Consider the following 16,507-nt stretch of genomic DNA (forward strand, 5'->3'; position numbering starts at 1 on the left):
GTTGGAGAGTTACGTAAAAGTGAATATTGGATCAGGTGGAGGAGAATGAGATTGGAGGGATGGGAAGGCGCGGGGAGAGAGTTAACGTGAGAAAGATGGGTTACATGTAGGTGAGGTTGATAGTGATGGTGGAGATGTAGAGTAGATTCGATGGAGAAGGATGGGAAGGAGGAGAGAATAAGATGGAGGGAAGGGTTAACGTACTGAAGAAATGTTGCGGCTGATGATTATGGTGAAGATGAAGAGTGGGTAATTTTAAGTGACATTGTGAAGGGGGATAGTGCAGTAAGACTAAAGGATGGGAAGATGGAGAGTGGATAAGACCGAAGGATGAATTGGATAGAGAAGAGTAGTTGATACTGACAGAGGGTGAGGGTGGAGGGTGTGTAAGATTGAGGATGGGTTAGGCAGAGGAGAGCTGACATTGGGAGATGAAGGTGCAGCAGACTGGTTGAGATTGAAATGGATGGGGAGGTGGAGGGTTTTTGTTGTTGTTGTTACGGTGGCGGCTTCAGGCTTATCTGGACGTGAACCCAGCGACCTGCAGAGAGTTGGCCACTTCAGCCGACGCTTTCAGCGGTGTGTGTGTGTGTGTGTGTGTGTGTGTGTGTGTGTGTGGTTTTTTTTTTTTTTTTTTTTTTTTTTTAACAAGAAGTAAGATGAACAGGTGTGAATAAAGTACAGAATACCGTAGTGGATAAAGTTGGTGGATATAGGTAGGGTATAGGAGAATAATTGACGTGCATTAGGAGGTTCAATATAGTCCTCACCAACCCTATCACCACCAGGGGGTTCACCTAATGTGAGCACAGTAATGTGGTAGCAGCAAGGCTAAGCAACAAACATACGTTATCCTTGTGAAGGGGGTAATACTGGGTCGATTTTGTTCTTCAACTTACCGTATATTGTGCAAAAGATTGATGGTATATACACGTGTCTTCACTTCAGCCGGAGTGGATATTCGAAGATGAGAAACACTACCTGCAAACCCATTCCCAATAACAATAATCTGCTATGGAGACTTGTTACGCATAAGACGTGGCTAAGATCTTGTATGAATACAGCTCCTGGTGTGCTAGACATGAGTGGCTGGAGCGGTGGTAGGGGGCTTGGAAGAGGGTTGGGAGGCTGGGAACGGGGCAGAGGGGGGGCTTGGAAAGGGGCTGGGAGGCTGGGGACGGGGCTGAGGGCTGGGGGGTCGCTTCTGGGGGTGTACACGTGTATCGATCCACGGGCGCAAGGGGAGACGGGGGTCGGTGCACGTGGGCGCTGGAGAGGGAGGAAAAGGCGGAGGGGGGGAGGCAGAAGAGAGGAGGGGAAGGCTAGAGGGAGGAGAGGAGAAGGCAAGGAAGGTGAGGGGAGGAAAGGAGACAAGGGAGGTAGAAAGAGAAGCTGATGTGGGGGTTGGGGAGAAGGAAGATCGAGGGAGAGAGGAGAGGAGGACGGTGTTTGGGAGAAGAGGAGAGGAGAGACAATGGGGGAGGGAGGAGAGGGGAAGGTGACGGGTGGAGAGGAGAGGAGATGGGGATGGGGGGAGTATGGAGGAAACTATAGAGACAAGGGATGTGGGGGGGAGAGGAGACAAGAGGAACTGAGGTTGGGAGAAGGGGAGGCAAAGGAGGGGTGTGGGGATATGTTTGTTTTAAAGAAGAGGGAAAGGGAAGGAGATAATAGAGAAAGGTAAGGAGGAAAGTAAGAGGAGAGGAGGGGAGCTGGGGACGATAGGAGGGGAGAGAGAGGAGAAAAAAAAAATTGAAGAGAGGAAAGAGGAAGAAAAAAAGATAAGTACTGACTGAGAGGAGAGGAGAGAGAGAGATGACGAGGTGGGGGACGCAAAGTACGGGGAGAGAGGAGAAAAAAAGTACGGGGAGGAGGGGAGCGGGAGATGGGGGAGTGTGGGGGTGAGGAGGTGGTGGGAGGCGAGAGGAAAGGGAAAGAAAAGGGCGAAAGAAGAGGGAGAGAGGAGCAGAGTGAATGGAGGAAAGATGCCGAACAGCCAGAAATTGTTGGACAGGTCTGGCTGTAAGGGGAGGCACGCGGCTGTGTTGATGCTGAAGGGGAGAAGGAAGGAAGGAAGGAAGGGAGGGAGGAACCATAAGAACTGCAGTAGGCCGGTTTACCCATGCTAGGCAGCTCGTAGAAGAGTAACTGAACTACTAGAATGAGATAAAGATAGCAAAGAAGAAGGCCCTCCCCCGCCCTCCAAACCATCCAGCCGAAGCCGACAGGAAAAAGAAAGAACGCCACGCAGTATAGAAAAACTGGCGTGGACATTTGTAGGAAAGTGTGAAAGGAGAAAAGGAGACTATCATAGTGTAAGCTGAAAAGGAAAAGGAAGGAAGGGAGGGAGAGAGGGAATGGAGAAAGAGTAGGAAAGAGGATAGGAGGGAAGGTGGATTACAGATGAAAAAAGGTTGATTAGAGATGGAGAGGGAGGGGGGGGAAGAGAAAGGGGAAAAGGAAGACAGAGGTAGGACGAACTTGGGGTTAGAGGGAAGAAAAAAGCTTCAAAACTGATAGCAAGGGGAGGAAAACGATAGGCGAGAGGGAAGGAGAGAGAGTGGATTAGAATTGGGAGGGAATGTAAGGAGAATGGGCAGGGAGTGAGTGAAGGAGAAAGAGGACGGAAGGAAAATTGGCTAGGAGGTGCGGAAGGAAGGAAAGACAGGAAGAGGACGAGTTTACTCGAGTTGAGAGAGAGGAAATGAAATGTATAAAAAGTAATAGGGAGATAGAGAGGAAGGGATGAGAATAGATAAGCCAGAATAGGAGGGGAGAGGGAAGGGAGGAGTAGATGGGAAAGGAGGGATGCTGGCAGTCATTGGTGGGCTAGCAGAGCAGAGCCATGTGTTTCAATAATCGTGGGATGTGCGTCTTTATAAACTCGTCAGATATGCCACTGCACTGCCGCCGTTTTCCTAATACAGTTCTCGATCAGCTGTCTTCCCAGCGAAACATACCCAGAGCGTGCTTTGTATGGTTCGAGTTTTACCGATGGATTCACCCGCTGGTAAGACAATTACTGCCTGACGAAAACATCGTGGCCGCCTTACTGCCACCCAGTAATCACTTCATTGGCTTTATCGTAACAATTATTTGATGCATTTACAGCCGAAAACTCAGAAAGCTTGGTTAATGATGCTGATGATATTTGTGGTTTATTGTTCCTCTTTGTAGATCCTACCCACCCCATGTTTTAGTAGGAAACATCGTAGGGATCATGATGATACCTTTGTGATTTCTTGTTTCTTATTTTAAATCCTACCACCTCGTATAGGAGTTGGAAATATGGTAGGGACGATGATGGTGGTGATCCTCTGTCGGTTATTTGTCCCCGTGTTGCAGGAGAGCGGCGCGACGCGGTGTGTTGTGGTGGTTGGTGCCAATTTGTACCCTGAGGTGAGGTGTAGAACTCACTCAGGATGGAGGGGTTTCGTAACGTGTGGCGGAGGTGGGGTGTTGATTGGTGGCAGCGTCTTCCCTGCAGTGTGTGTGTGTGTGTGTGTGTGTGTGTGTGTGTGTGTGTGTGTGTGTGTGTGTGTGTGTGTCATTGCTTCCACTCATCCATATTATTTATTGATGGTAATTATTGTTGGTTTTGTGTCTTCCTTCCATACGTTCAGAGAAAAGGTTGGAGTGGGATAGAAAAAATTAGGGTGTCGCAAGGAGGATTAGCAAAGCAGAGGGTTTGAGTTAGGCAGGCAAAGAGCAGAGATGCAGTAGGCGTGAGGCAGGGACAGGGGAGGGGAGGGGAGGATGGTAGGGTTAAGTAAAGGGAGTAGAATTAGATTAGGTATAAAAATGAGGGTAGAGATGAGTGAGGAGGAGAAAGTAATGGCAGGGTAAATTGGAGAATGGGTATGGCGAGGCAGGTAAAGGGCAGAGAAGGGAGCAATTTGAGGTTGACAGGAGTGGAACAGAGATGGAGAGGCAAAGGGGATCGGTGGAGGCATGAAGAGACAAGGAGGGAGGCAGAGGTGTAGCAGGGAAAGGCAGAGGTGCAGCAGGGAGAGAGCGGAAGTGAGGCCGGGAAAGGTAGTGACGGATGGAGAGGGTAGAAGTGAAGCAAGGTTGGGGGGATCGCGACGACTGGATGGAGACAAAGTAGGGAGGAAGGCAGAGGTAAGGCAGGTGGTGGCTGGAGAGGACAGGGAGGGAGGTAAGGGTGATGGGTGAGGCAGAGGATAATATAAACAGACAGCAGGGTGGAAGACAGAGGTGCGGCAGGGAAGGAGGCTGAGGGATTGAGAGGGAGGCTGTAGCTCCACCACTCCAGACTAAATTACCCACTGAAGGAGGCTGGAGAGAGAGAGGGGGGGGGGTTGCTATGAAGTTCAGAAGAATGAACGAAATAATGGTTTACTAAAAGACAGTAGGAATGGAATAAATCTGTAAGCAAAGAGAAAGTGGAATAATGTCGAAGAAGATAGTGAAGCAGAGAAAAAAGAAAGGGGGCAGTGAAGTGTAAAAACAACAACAACAACAACACGAATTAAGGTCATTTAGAGAGAGGGAATGGCCTAGAATGGTAAAAATATAAAATAAAAAGATGGAATTAAGTAAAACGGTAAACTGACATAGGGAAAAAAATGTAAACAGAATTTATGGATGTTTTGAGGTGTTATACTACAAGCTACAACGAGATCATTGTATTTTGCTGAGGAAAATGCCTGTAGTCTAATGGCTTAACCATTGGATTGCTGAAATTTCCCTCACGTGAATAAAATAAGTCTAGATTAGATTGAACGAAATACCTAAGTGCGTCCATTGCAGCAAGTATTTAGGTCATTGAAAGAGTGCAAGAACAGTAAACAAACAGAGAAAACAGAATTCTGTGGCATAAAGTCAGACACAAGCTAGAGGTTGACTGTCTTTGTGTGTACCACTATTGGCTTTTCCTCCACTAGTCTTTTCCAGATTTCTCTTCTCACATTTTTATGTTTTATTTGAAGGGTTTCTTTTATTGCCAGTTCTATCTGTTTTTATTTCTTATGCACGCATCCCCCTGCAACCTCTCGTCCATGTTTGCTTTTTAGTTCTGGATGACACATAACGTCGGTGTTTTCACAAACCGGCGAATATGAAAATTTGGTCTGATTGAGATAATACCACCTGGACATTAACGACAACCAAGTGTTCTACCAGTTTCAGTTTGAACTACGTAAGTGAAACACTTTTCGAGATTGAGACATGTGGTAGTGTCGAATATCACTCTTATGTAACATTGCTGTTTTCACAAATCGACGAATATTGGATTTGTCGGTTTGCAAAAACAAAGCTGTGTTTACACTCATGATTTTTGTTTTCACAAACATTAGAATAATCATGTTAACATTCAAAGTCTACACACGGAAGCCAAGACATGAAAGTTCACCTCATTGTTCACCCATTAGAATAAAACTTTCGAACCTTCTACCATCTTTCGTGCCAATGAACCATTGCTTCATAAGATTTCGAAATGTTTATAAATGTGAGAGTCGTCAGGAATCACTCTCAGAACCTTCACTAGACTGGTGTTTACCACCACCACATCAGCTGTCAGGACGGCAGTTGCTACTGCAATGTTTTCCAACCACAAACTCTCATTCCAGAAGGTGAGCTGATTGATAAAGTAGTATTAAACATTACAAATCTGCATCACTATTGCTTTGCATATCGTTACTATAGCATTCATTCAATCGAGGTTCACGCCTCTTTGGTGCATAGCTGCACGAAACGCTGTCTCCAGCCCTGGGGTCCTCCTTGGAGAGTTGCCAGGCCTGGAACCTGATGTGTTTCACAATACCCTATACAAGTCCAACAACAATTAGAGGTCACATATCCAGTTAATTTTCTCTTTCAGATGGTTAAAAACGTCGATGTCCTGGTTCGATGGGATGAAGACAACACCGAGAATGTTTTTCCATTGCGTGACTTGAGACTACCTCCCGGGAAAAAGTTGTGAAATGGCAGAAAAGTTAAAATGTGGTGGCAACCCCACGGCAAGTGGTGGAGTGGAGTCGTCATACAGTTTGAAGTAAAACCTACCTTTGAGGGAAGTGATGATAGTGATGATGACATTTCATTAACAGAATTCCTAAAAAGAAAGTGACCCGAGTAACATGAATGAAAAGAATAATAAAAGTGGAGAGGATGCACATGGATCAGTGTCTTCCATAAGAAAAGATCAAAGCAGTGACATTTCTCACCTAAGCACTTCCGATGACCCAACAATGTCTGAGTGCGATTCTGTCAATGACCCTTTGTTTATGCCTGATGATGACTTAATTATTGATGATGAACTTGTAAGAGCTACTGTTTGTGGACATACAGGCTGTAAGTCGGAGATATTTGCAGCTTGCACCAAACAAGAATGTCAACGTCTTTTGTGCTATAATCACTTCCGAGAGGATTCTTGTGAAAATCACAGTTTAACAGCATGTAATCCTGCAGAAAATATCACACCAGATACTCACAATGAAAAGATGTGTAACCCATTCGCAAAATATGTGACACAACCAGAACACTTTGTTGTTGAAGGATTGCCTAAACAATCTCCAGATAAAATTAGAAAGGTGTCAGAAAAAGAAAAAAATCAGGAAAATTTGCAAGAGAAATCGCAACAGTGGGGAAGCGTATATCAGTATACAAAATGGTAAGGAGATGCCTGCAAGGCGAATATTGAAAAATAGTTGCCCTAAAAACAAGTGCAGTAGTAGAGGACTGTTTTGTGATAAAGTAACTGAAGAACCGAGAAAAATAATTCTGAACAGCTTTTATGACTTGGGAAATGTTGACAGTCAAAGGGAGTGGATAAGTAGGACCATTGAAGTGAAGGACCCAAAATACGCATGCCTGGGAAAAGAAAGCAGAAAAAGTAGAACCTTTGCATATTTCCTGCCAATTGCTGATTGTAGAAAAGTCAAAGTGTGCTGAATAATGTTTGTCAACATTCTTAACATTAATGATAGGCAAATCAGGACCACAATGGAAAAATTATCATCAACTGGATCATTACAAAAAGAAGGTCGAGGAGGAAGACGACCAAAACTAAAGGAGAGGGATGAAAGGTTGAGGAAAAAAGTGACAGGCCATATTAATCGATTTCCTCGAATGGAGTCTCATTACTGTCGGCAAAGCACTTCCAAGGAGTACTTATTCCCTGGCCTAACAATAAGTACAGTGCACAAACTGTATAATAATGAACATTCTGAGGATCAAGTTAGCTTCTCTTTTTACAGGAAAATATTCAGTGGACTTAATTTAAAATTCCATATTCCCAAAAAGGACCTTTGTGGAATCTGTGACACTTTCTGGGATGGGAATAAAGATGATCAAGAAGCAGTAAAAGGTCGTTTTGAAAAACATGTTCTTGAGAAGGAGACGGTCAGAGAAATTAAAAGTAAAATGAAAGAGAGAGGGAAAGTGGATGAGAAATTTCTTGCAGCAACATTTGATTTGCAACAAGTGCTTTATTTGCCTATATCTAAACGATGTGAACTGTTTTATAGGCGAAAGCTGTCATGCTATAATTTCACTATCTACAATCTAGGAAATGGTGACGGTTCTTGTTACTTTTGGCATGAAGCAGTTGCCAGTCGTGGGGGAAATGAGATAGTATCATGTATGATTTTTTGGTGGATGCTGAAAAAAAAGGTATAGTTGAAGTTACATTTTTTTGTGACGGCTGTGGAGGACAAAATAAATATTCCATCCTTCCAGCCATGTTTATTTATTTTCTAAAATGCTCAGTTTCCATCCAGCGGATCACCTTATGCTTTTATGAAACAAATCATGGACAGAGTGAAGGGGACTCGATACACAGTACCATTGAAAGTGCCATAAAAAGAGCAGGAGACATTTTCGTCCCAACTCAGTTGGCTATGATAATCCGTCTTGCTAGAAAAGTTCTGTATAAGGTTACTGAAGTACAATCGTCAATGATAAAAGACTGGAAGCAGTATTCGCAAGAGCTTAGAATCCTTCGTATCCGAGAATCCGATGAGGGTGCATCAGTAGACTGGACTAAGGTCATGCAACTTCATACAGACAAAAGCAAAGGCCAGAAACTGTTCTACAAAACCTCTCACTGTGAAGAAAATTTTCTATGTCTCTCCATGGCGCCAGACGCAACTCTACTGTGAGCCTTCCAACCAGTCCAGGACCTGTGGCACAGCTTCCAAAGTTGTCAAATTCTAAACACAAAGATCTTATTAGCTTATGTAATGACCCAACTCCAGTGATTTGCAATGAAAATCATGTTTCTTTTTATCAAAATCATCCACACTGGTAGCAATAATGCCTTGCTGAACTGAGAAAATACTAAGAGATTATAAACTGCTGTATGTTTTGTATGTTATTTCATCAGACAAATATCATATGAAATGAAGTACATAGTGAATAAAAAAAATTAATAAAATTCACACTAATGTAAAGCATGTGATTTTATTTTGATTGTTGTATATACTAGTATTTGCTGCATATAGTAATTGTATAGTTTTATTTTATGCATTTATTTAGACTTATTACTATGTAATTTTTACACTGAAGTGGCGAATTTTATCTGAGTTGAATAATTATGTTTCCACAAACTGACAAATTAGTGTCGAATCTTTACCTTATTCATGTTGCATGTTTCCACAAACCGACAAATATATTTCAGTTGCATTTTCTCCATGTTAGAAAGACTAAACTAAGGAATGGCAAAGCCCAAACACATATGATTATCTGAATTTTCAAAACACAAAATATTTTCTGAGTATTGTAAAAAAAATAAAGCAGAGAGCTGATCTGAAAAAAAGGGAAATTTTTACAAGCAATTTTCTAGAAAAGGGAAAACTACAGATTCGCCAGTTTGTGAAAACACCGACGATAAGATTGTGGCAGTCCATCGCCTAACACTTGCAAGCAGCCTTGTATCCTATATGACGTAGGAGAGTTTACCGCGGCGTTGGTCTCCCTTTTTCAAAATCTGGGAAATATTCAAAATGACCGATGTGATCGATTGATGATGATGTATTTGTATTATCTGACACCACATCATGTGAGGGATGATCATTTGTCATAAATTAATATTGCTGTTGCCAGATCTTAAGTATTTTTCCATCGAACGCCAGTCGATGTTGTTCAGCTGAGAGTCATGGGAGTGTGAAAGTTTTAATTAGCCTTGTCCTGTATCTACCTCTCCTGTCCCTGAGTGCATGGAGAACAAGGTTACCATGATGAGTGTTCTCTTTCTCATTGTCTTTCACTTTACTCTCCACCCCTTTTTGCGCATTTTTCTCCGCTGCTGTTTCTTGTGTACTTTCTTGTATTTTCTCATTCATGTTGCTGTCCTTCAGATGGAGTGTCTCCCCCTCGTATTTTCCTGCATTTGCCGTCTGTCTTTTATTTTCCGCCGCTCGGTCGCTTTATTTCGGAATGATTTAGTCTTACAAGCCCTCTGTCTCTATTGTTTCGTCCCTTGCTCTCTTTTTCCGCCCAGTACCACTACCTCCACAATTTTTTCTTTTTTTATGTTGACGAATGTTTCTCTGACGCTCACTTACCTAACGCCATGTCCATCCTCCATTCTTCTCTCCTCTTCTCCCCCTTCATTATTTCGTCTCCTCCATCCGTCTCTTCTGTCCGTCCTCTTTTTGTCTTTCCTCAGGTCCGTCCTCTTCCTCATGTCCCACTTCTCTCCCTTTCCTCCTCCTTCCTTTCCAATTATTTCTCAGTCTTTCTCATATCTTCCTTTTCTTCCTTCATCTTTTTCCTTTCCATCTCCTCCTCCTCCCTCCTGATTCCCTCCTAATTACCGGGTACTCTCCTTCATATTTCTCGTATCTCAACCATCCGTCTTCTCTTCCCCCCCCCTCCTTCGTTTTTCTCTTTCTCCTCCCTCCTTTATTCTTATTTATTCTTCTTTCCCCCCTCCCTTCTTCATCCATTTCCCATCCTCTATCCCGTTCCCCCCTTTTCTCCATTCCTCCTCCTCCTCCTCTGCCTCCTCCTCTTCCTCTGCCTCCTCCTCTTCCTCTGCCTCCTCCTCTTCCTCCTCCTCCTCCTCCTCCTCCTCCTCTTCCTTCTCCTCCTCCTCCTCCTCCTCCTCCTCCTCCTCGAACACATTCACACATGCAATTTAGAAACTTTTGGCAGTAACAGATCTTTAGTACTTAGACTTAAACGAGCGGCGATTACTTTAATGAAAGCTTGAATGTCCAGAGGTACAATTATGTGCAGAAAAATGGTTGGCCAGTGTATTAGGATGGCTTGTATGTGGTATGAGGGTATCAGGGTGTCTGGGTATTATTAGAAGGTGAAGAGTGTCTGGTATGAGGTGTATCAGGGTGTGTGTGTGGTGTGAGAATACTGGGGTGTCTGGTGTGAGGTGTAGTAGAGTGAGATTATGATGCTTATGGTGAGAAATGGACAAGCTCTTTCAGCCTCTGTACAGGTAATTGCCTCGAATAGCGTAGTATAGCGTAGTATAAGGGGACCCAGGATAATGATACCCTGGGGTCGGTAAGGGAGAAGCTGTGTGTGTGTGTTGGGGGGGAGGCGTCACCTTGCACTCGTCAGATGTTACCATGGTGATCCTCCCTTACCACCGCCACGCCTCTCTCTCTCTCTCTCTCTCTCTCTCTCTCTCTCTCTCTCACACACACACACACACACACACACACACACACACACACACACACACACACACACACACACACACACACACAGTACTAACCTGTCTCTGATCTTCATCTTTCTCTCCCACTCTCCTGCCCACCATCTCTACTTTTCCGTCTACCCGTTTCTTCTCACCTTTATTCCCCTCTCAACCCTTACCCCCCACTCCCCCCAACTCCAACCCTCACCCCTTCACTCCCCCCAAGCGCCCCACCATTTCTCCCCACATCTTACCCCAACCCTCACCCCCATCACCCCCACTTTCCACCCCTCTCACCCACCCAGCACATTACTCCCGCACACTGCAAGTTCAGCTCCTTCGTACAGCGTCACAAACTCATTTGCAGTCTAGTGGTGTAATGAGCAACATAGCTTGCTGAAATTATATCACTGATGTGTCTTGAATGTGGGATTTTTTATTTTTGAAGCATTAAACTCACACATGCAAACTGTGTATAACTTACAGAAGGTTTATTGACAAGATTAAGAGCGTCCAAGTCAGGCCGAAGCACTTGTATCATAATTCCAGGACAGTGGTATATTTTTTCCTCCGTCGTATCGATCCGACCGTGGCCGAATATCTTTTACTCATACAGTTGAAGTTAAATCCATGACTTCTGTATCTCCATATGTACCACAGAGGAGGAACTGTTTATTTATTTTTGTATTCGATTTGTACTTGGAAATTATATGCGTGTTTTATATATATATATATATATATATATATATATATATATATATATATATAATATGCAGTCCTTTCGTTAATACGCGAGAATTAGGGCGGTAGAAGACTTCACTCTCTCTAGAAATTTTATGCTGTACAAATAACGTACCGTATGGGGAAAATTCTAATTGGTGGGGTGGCCGCCTCAAAAGCCACCCCTTTGGTCTGTCATTTTGCCTACGTGGTATGGGCCATTAAACACATGCACACAAAAAGTATAACTCACACCATAGCCCCATACCTCAAAATCTGCTGTATGCAGGAAAGGCTTAGTAGACGATGAGATGGGGTTCCGAGGCAGGCGAGGCTTTCACGGTGCCCCGGCCCCTGCATTCTCCACACTGCCTGACTCCATCACACCATCACCACCACCAACACGCTCCACATCAGTCATGAACCCCTCAGTGTCCAAGGCAGACACAACAGATGCACCATCGTCGTCATTCACGGCTGATGTTGAGGGCACTGGATCTTCTTCTTGTGATGGAGTAAAGCAGGTGGTGATCAAAGTCTGATGCCTTCGGTTCACTTCCTCGGCATGCCTGTCTTGGTTGTAATGGAGGCTGTTTCCGGTGGCATCCAGAACCTCTTGAGCTCTCACTTAACAGTTTTCGTTCGTTGTCATTTGATCCTTAAACTCGTCAAAGGCAGCCAGGACTTTGTTAACGTTTTGGGTCGGTAGATCATCACCATCCATGGCCATGGCTTGTGACGGTAATGCAGGTGGCGCTCTACAAGGGTAGGTCGCGCTATGCAGCACAACACCGGATTCGGCACACTTTGACGCTCCGATTTCGCATTTTCAAAACCAACTCGCACACTTCTGATTCTTAAACTTTTTCACCCCCCCCCCCCCCCCGTCGCGCTCTATTCATTTCGCGTCGTAGAAACTCGTGTAAAGCAAGTGGGCTGTATACACACACACACACACACACACACACACACACACACACACACACACACACACACACACACACACACACACACACACCGTTGTTGCAGTGTCCACTCCACATACAGTTACCGGAAAATTAGCTCAGTTTCTCTCCGCATCGGTATAACCAAGACATTTTCTGAATTTTTGTTGTTGATGTGGCGGTTAGTGTCTGGTGTCATAAGCAAAGCGGTAAGTCTTGCCTCACAGCGGTGGGCCTAAAATGATGACACACACTGCTTGCATAGATACAGGCACGTCGTTGTTTGGTTCTTCCTTGAATATACCGTATAAGTGTCATGCAAATAAGGCAGTAAACCAGTGGTAAAGCGACTGGGTAAGTTGCTGCAATCGTTTTCACCTTTGCAGAATAGTTATGAAACGTGAGATGAATGGAAACGCTTGGAAGAAGCCAGTAAGCCTTGCGTTATGCCAAGAGAGAAATGTGTCTTAAGGTTATATGCATGTTGTATCTGTGGATTTAAAAGCGGTTAAGAAGTGAGTAAGCTGGAGAGGAGTGTGAACAGAAGTGAAAGAATTGCTGGGTTGACTGAAGCACTGAAGATGTGGGATCTGTGTGTGTGTGTGTGTGTGTGTGTGTGTGAGAGAGAGAGAGAGAGAGAGAGAGAGAGAGAGAGAAGGAGGGGGAAGTATGAGGGATAACTTAAGTAATACAAATGTAGAGAAAAACGAACTGCTGAGGAATGGAATGAGCCGAGGGGAGAAAAATAAACAGAAGTGTGTGAAAGGAAGTGAAGAAAGTTTGGGGATGAATAAAGTAATACAGATGCTGGAGATGTGGAAAGAGGAGAGGTAGCTCCTTTACTACCAGGGAAGATAGTTTGGCGGTGGCGGTATGTTGTCATTGAAGGGGTTGAAGAGAGAAGGGATTGGTGATGCCTATAATAATGGATGTTTGTGATATGGAAAGAGCAGTGAATGAGGATTGAAAGGGAAGGAAGGAAAAGAGTGAGAATGAGTACAGTAAATTGGTAATCGTAAAATAATACATGTAGAATGAGAAGTGCGGTGTATGGTGATGATAATAATAAAGGAAAACGATGAATAAAGGAATAAAAAGAAAAGTTAAAAGTGCGAGGGGAAGTGTGGAACCAAAAAATAAATAAATAAAAACAAGGAAAGTCAAGAGTGTAAGAGGAAGTCTGGAGCCTAAGCTGGGACACTGAGGACACTGGGACATAGTATGGATAACAATGGGTGTGCGGTGTTCTAGAAAATGGAACCGAGCCATTACAGTAAGGGTTGGGCGGCGTGTTTATTGCGAGGTCATATCCTGCTAATGCACGGATCAAGTTTAATGCCTCTAAGCCGTGTCCTGCGAGTCCACAGCCTCGACGAACGATTACGTGATGTGTCTTTTAACCCAGACACCGCCAGCGTTACCCTTAGGCTCGTAAAATCTTATGGAATTAAACAGAGCGACACACACAAGTCCAGAGCCTTATTTAAACGTTATTTGAGAGGTGCATGTGGAGTTACATGGAGAGACACTGACAAATGAGGAAGTAAAGGAGCGTTAGGAGAAATACATTGAGGTGGTTTGGCCATGTGGAGAGGATGGAGAGCGAGTGACTAACAAGGAGTGTATGTGAGTGAGGTGGAGGGGTGGGAGGTGCCGAGGATGAGATGGAAGGATTGAGTAGAGAGATTTTGAGAGAGGGGGTGTCAGCTGGGGGGAGGTTAGTGAAATGGCGGTTGACAGGGCGACTTGGAGGCGATTTGTTTGTGGTCACCTTTTGCGAGGTTGAGGTGTCTGGCAGTAAATAGATAGATAGATAGAATTCCTTAAACCAGTAAATGATTTTATTCACTTTGGATATACAGCACCTGTTATTGAAGGAGTAGTAGTTCCATTACCTTGGGTTAGTAGTCTCCTCGTACCTAAGGGAAAAACAAACGACAGTAACAATGTGTGTGTGTGTGTGTGTGTGTGTGTGTGTGTGTGTGTGTGTGTGTGTGTGTACGTACCTATCTGTGTCAATCTGTCATTACAGAATATTGGGATATTTCGGCGCTACCTCTGTTTCCCAGGTCAGTACAGTTGAAGTGGTTGAGGTATCATAGAAAGGAATACAAGACATGACGGTTAATTTATATCTGTATATAGACATTTCCGTGTTGCGTTGTTTATAAAGTCAGATGTTTCTTTCCTTTCAATGTTTGGGAAGTTATTTTCGTTTATTGTTTGGGGAAGGAGTTTTTCTCCAGTAATGGGGGAAGAATTTTTCTTTACTAATTGAAGAGGACTTTTTCTTTTAATTAAGAGTTATTATTGTAATATCTGTTGGAAGGGAGGGGAAAGGGCAGCATTGGAAAAGACTGTAGGACGGGAAGGGAAGGGCGAAAAGTTGGAAAAGACTGTAGGAGGGGGAGGGGAGGGGGACGGGAAAACATTGGAGAAGACTGTAGGAGAGTGGATTTTGGGAATGAATAGGTGGAAGTGAAAACATGAAGGGAAAAAAATGCAGTCGGAGGTCGGTTGCCAGCTAGGATGGTCCTGTTCAAGAGATGACTAAACTAAGAGATTAAGACAAGGATAGCAAAGGAGGAGGAGGAGGAGGAGGACGGCGGCTGTTTACCAAGTTGCCTGGCTGACTTTGATGAATTGGATGTCAGCAAAAATTTTGGGTGGGTTGATAATGGAAGAACCGTTAACAAAGGCACTGAAGTAAGAGGAAAATGCAGGTGACTAATTGTTTACTGGTAGGATTCGTGACCCCTGGAGAGAGAAGTGTTAAGCCCCTCTACTCTGAACACGTCTGTTATGGTTTCCGTTCTGTATTTACTCAGTTTTTCTTATTCTTTCATACTTTTTTATGCACTTCAGTTCGATGCCGTTCCTTCATTTCTTCACCAGTTCACTTAAAACTTGACAGAATTATTCCTCTCTTTTTGGATTTAGTTAGAGTTTTATGGGGTCTTAAAAAAAAAAAAAAAAAAAAAAAGTGAAATGTGGCTGCACGATTCTATAGAGCTTATCAACTATTGCGGGTAGGAGTGGTGGTGGCAGTCACCTCTCTGAATGCATGAAATTTTTTGGTAGAGATAATACTGCATTCCCTCGGGAAAGCTGTCAGTCTTTATTTTTAGTGTATCGTTGCCACCTCCATACAGTTATATATTCCTTGAAGCTGGGTGGCCCCTTTTTGGCTTACTGTTGCAGCAGCCAAACGATTTTATTAACCTATAAATCGTCATGAGATGGCATATAAAAAAGCTCAGTAAGGTAACGTTGAGGAAACATTTCACTTCGAAGGAATTATATAATGATCAATGAACTCCTCAGCTGTGAAGGGAATATGTGGGAGAACATCGTAGAGGAGGCTGGTTTTCAGCGGTCGACTGGTCTGCTTGGTTAGGCGAACCGGGGTTAAGAAACAATAACAACTACTACTACTACTACTACTACTTCAACAGCAACTGCAGCAGCAGCTATGGGAGACGTTTTGAAACTTAAAGATATCAGTCAGGTAGTTGCGTGAATAAAACGAAGAAAGACGTCCTCAAGGTGAAGGGTTTATGATAAGAGTGAACATGAGAAAAGAGAAGCGTGTGAAGGGAAGAAATGAAATAATGGAAATTAGAGAGAGAAGGAAAGTCGTGGAAGGAATGGAAGAGACAAGATAAAAGAGCGAAGAGAAGATATTAAAAAAAAAAAAAAAAAAAGATTAGTAGGAAATCAGAAGCATTGCAATGGTTGTCATGTTACAGCTGAAAGAGTGGTGGAAAGAAAAGGGATAAAGAAGGGAGTGAAGAAAAGGAAAGAGAAATGATAGAAAGGGAAGTGTGTTAGGGGAATTTATAAGAATGAGAATGGCTAATATAATTTAGATATTGGAACCATGGACAGAGAAACACAATACAGAATATAATAATGAAGCGATGAAAGAGGATGGATTAGAGAGAGAGAGAGAGAGAGATAATATAAGGTCTATCTATCTATCTATTGCCAGACGCCTTAATCCCTTATACGGGGTGGCCACAAGCAAATCGCCTCCACGTCGCCCTGTCCCCTGCCATTTCACTGCCCTGCTCCCAATTCACACCCCCCTCTCTCATATACCTCTCCACTCTATCCCTCCATCTCATCCCTTGGCCTTCCCCTCCCTCTTTCCCCCTCCACCTCATACAAGATATTACGTTAAATTCCCAGTAGTTAATTGTTTATAGTAAAATATTCCTTA

The 16,507-nt window shown here is 43.7% G+C and overlaps 1 protein-coding gene across 1 annotated transcript in view; it reads left to right on the plus strand.

The window, feature by feature from the left end:
• The first annotated feature begins 12,069 nt into the window (after positions 1 to 12,069).
• The window catches only part of CadN (neural cadherin), a 481,090-nt gene continuing 476,652 nt past the window's right edge, over positions 12,070 to 16,507 (plus strand). Inside the window, exon 1 of the mRNA XM_080267947.1 lies at positions 12,070 to 12,107. Coding sequence (XP_080124073.1) covers positions 12,070 to 12,107 — 38 coding nt within the window. The remainder of the gene's footprint in view (positions 12,108 to 16,507) is intronic.

Source organism: Coenobita brevimanus, chromosome 26, assembly GCF_032717465.1.
Source record: "Coenobita brevimanus isolate Jiangsu-jjx chromosome 26, ASM3271746v2, whole genome shotgun sequence".
NCBI lineage: Eukaryota > Metazoa > Arthropoda > Malacostraca > Decapoda > Coenobitidae > Coenobita > Coenobita brevimanus.